We start from the raw sequence: 1604 nt of genomic DNA, 5'->3' as shown, positions 1-1604 counted from the left end.
CTCAGAAGATTAAGGAGTAATTACAGGCCGGCTTTGTGAATGTGTGCCCGTTCTTTGTGCCGCGTTCAAAGTCACACAAATCCCCACAAAGTCACGTCAAAATGTGAAAGGTGAACATTGGAATGCATCAAAAGACACCAACAGATGGAAACGGTGTATTATTTCGAGTGGCGTCCTTGTTTGCGACTTGTTTGCGACGACCTTATTAGACTGAGCTTTTTATTTGCGGCCATGTTGATGCTGCTGCTGCTGCTGCTGCTGTTCTTCATTTTCTGGATTATTTGTGTGTGTGTGTCTACAGGAAGATTTGCGACCCTGGCCTGACATCCTTCGAGCCCGAGGGCCTCGGCAACCTGGTGGAGGGGATGGACTTCCACCGCTTCTACTTTGACAACTGTGAGAAGAAAACAGCTACATTCGGACAAACACAGCTGTGCCCTTTTGTAACCACAGCCGTAACTCCCAAACACAACTCCTTCTGATTTGACCACAGAATGCAACACAACTACCATAACAATCGGACACCACTTCCACCATCCAAACACATCTTACGCTTGGAACATCAGACACAACAACCGTAACAATTAAACAAGAATTGTAAAAATCAAATAACAATAACCAAATACAATGAGAACAACAATCAGCAATGACACATAACAATCATACAACTCAAACACAACAGTCATAACAATCAAGCACGATGAACATAATGAAACATCAGTTTTGTAAAAGTCAAACAACCGTCATGACAGTGAAACACAACTTTGACTTGGACAAACGTGACAGTCAAACAAAAAAAAAAATAGGCTTGTAACATTCATGGCAACGGTCAAACAGTTAAACATAACAATCGCAACTACCAAACACGACAATCATAAGAACCAAATGCAAAAATTCGAACAATCAAACGGAACGATCATAGCGATCAAATAATACAAGACTCGCAGCGATCAAACAAAATGATCATAGCACTTATCCAACTCAAACACAGCAACCATAACAATCAAACGCAGTGATCAGAACGATCATAAAAATGAAACATAACTAGCATACCGAGTCACAATTTCTACTTTAACAAACATACTCAAACATGAATTATCCGAGTAACATCCACCATAATCGAAACAATCGCAGCTCTCATCACCATCAACGAAACGAACGATAGTTCCTCCGAAGCATAACAATCCGGCGCCTCTGCCAACAGTGCTGTCAAAGAACGTGAAGCCCATCCACACGACCATCCTCAACCCGCACGTTCACATGATGGGCGAAGACGCAGCCTGCATGGCGTATATCCGCCTGACGCAGTTTGTGGACGCCAGCGGTCGCCCGCGCTCCAGCCAATCGGAGGAGACCAGGGTGTGGCAGCGCCGCGATGGACGCTGGCACAACGTTCACTTCCACTGTTCCGGAGCGCACGCTGCACCCCTGCAGGCTTGAGGTATCCCACCGCCACCTTCGCGCTTGCCACACGCTGCCTGTCAAACACCGTTTGCACAGTCTACGTTTATACCAGCTTTTGAAATAGGCCAAAATCGGATGATTGGGGGGTTTTTTTTGTTTTGTTTTTTTTTTCATGCATGAACACTTTTCGACATAAGATA

General features: G+C 44.6%; 1 protein-coding gene across 1 annotated transcript; it reads left to right on the top strand.

Annotated features, from left to right (window-relative positions):
- Nucleotides 1–209: 209 nt before the first annotated feature.
- Nucleotides 210–1535, top strand: LOC109530934 (calcium/calmodulin-dependent protein kinase type II subunit gamma-like; the record flags this gene model as incomplete). Its single annotated transcript, XM_019894890.1, has 2 exons — nucleotides 210–396; nucleotides 1205–1535. Coding segments are annotated over 2 exons (423 nt in total), but the record flags the coding sequence as incomplete, so codon positions are not given.
- Nucleotides 1536–1604: the final 69 nt, after the last annotated feature.

This window comes from Hippocampus comes, unplaced genomic scaffold, assembly GCF_001891065.2.
Source record: "Hippocampus comes isolate QL1 unplaced genomic scaffold, H_comes_QL1_v1.1 scaffold3151, whole genome shotgun sequence".
Taxonomy (NCBI): domain Eukaryota; kingdom Metazoa; phylum Chordata; class Actinopteri; order Syngnathiformes; family Syngnathidae; genus Hippocampus; species Hippocampus comes.
The sequence above is the reverse complement of the archived record's forward strand: the minus strand, read 5'-3'. Positions and strand labels throughout refer to the sequence as shown.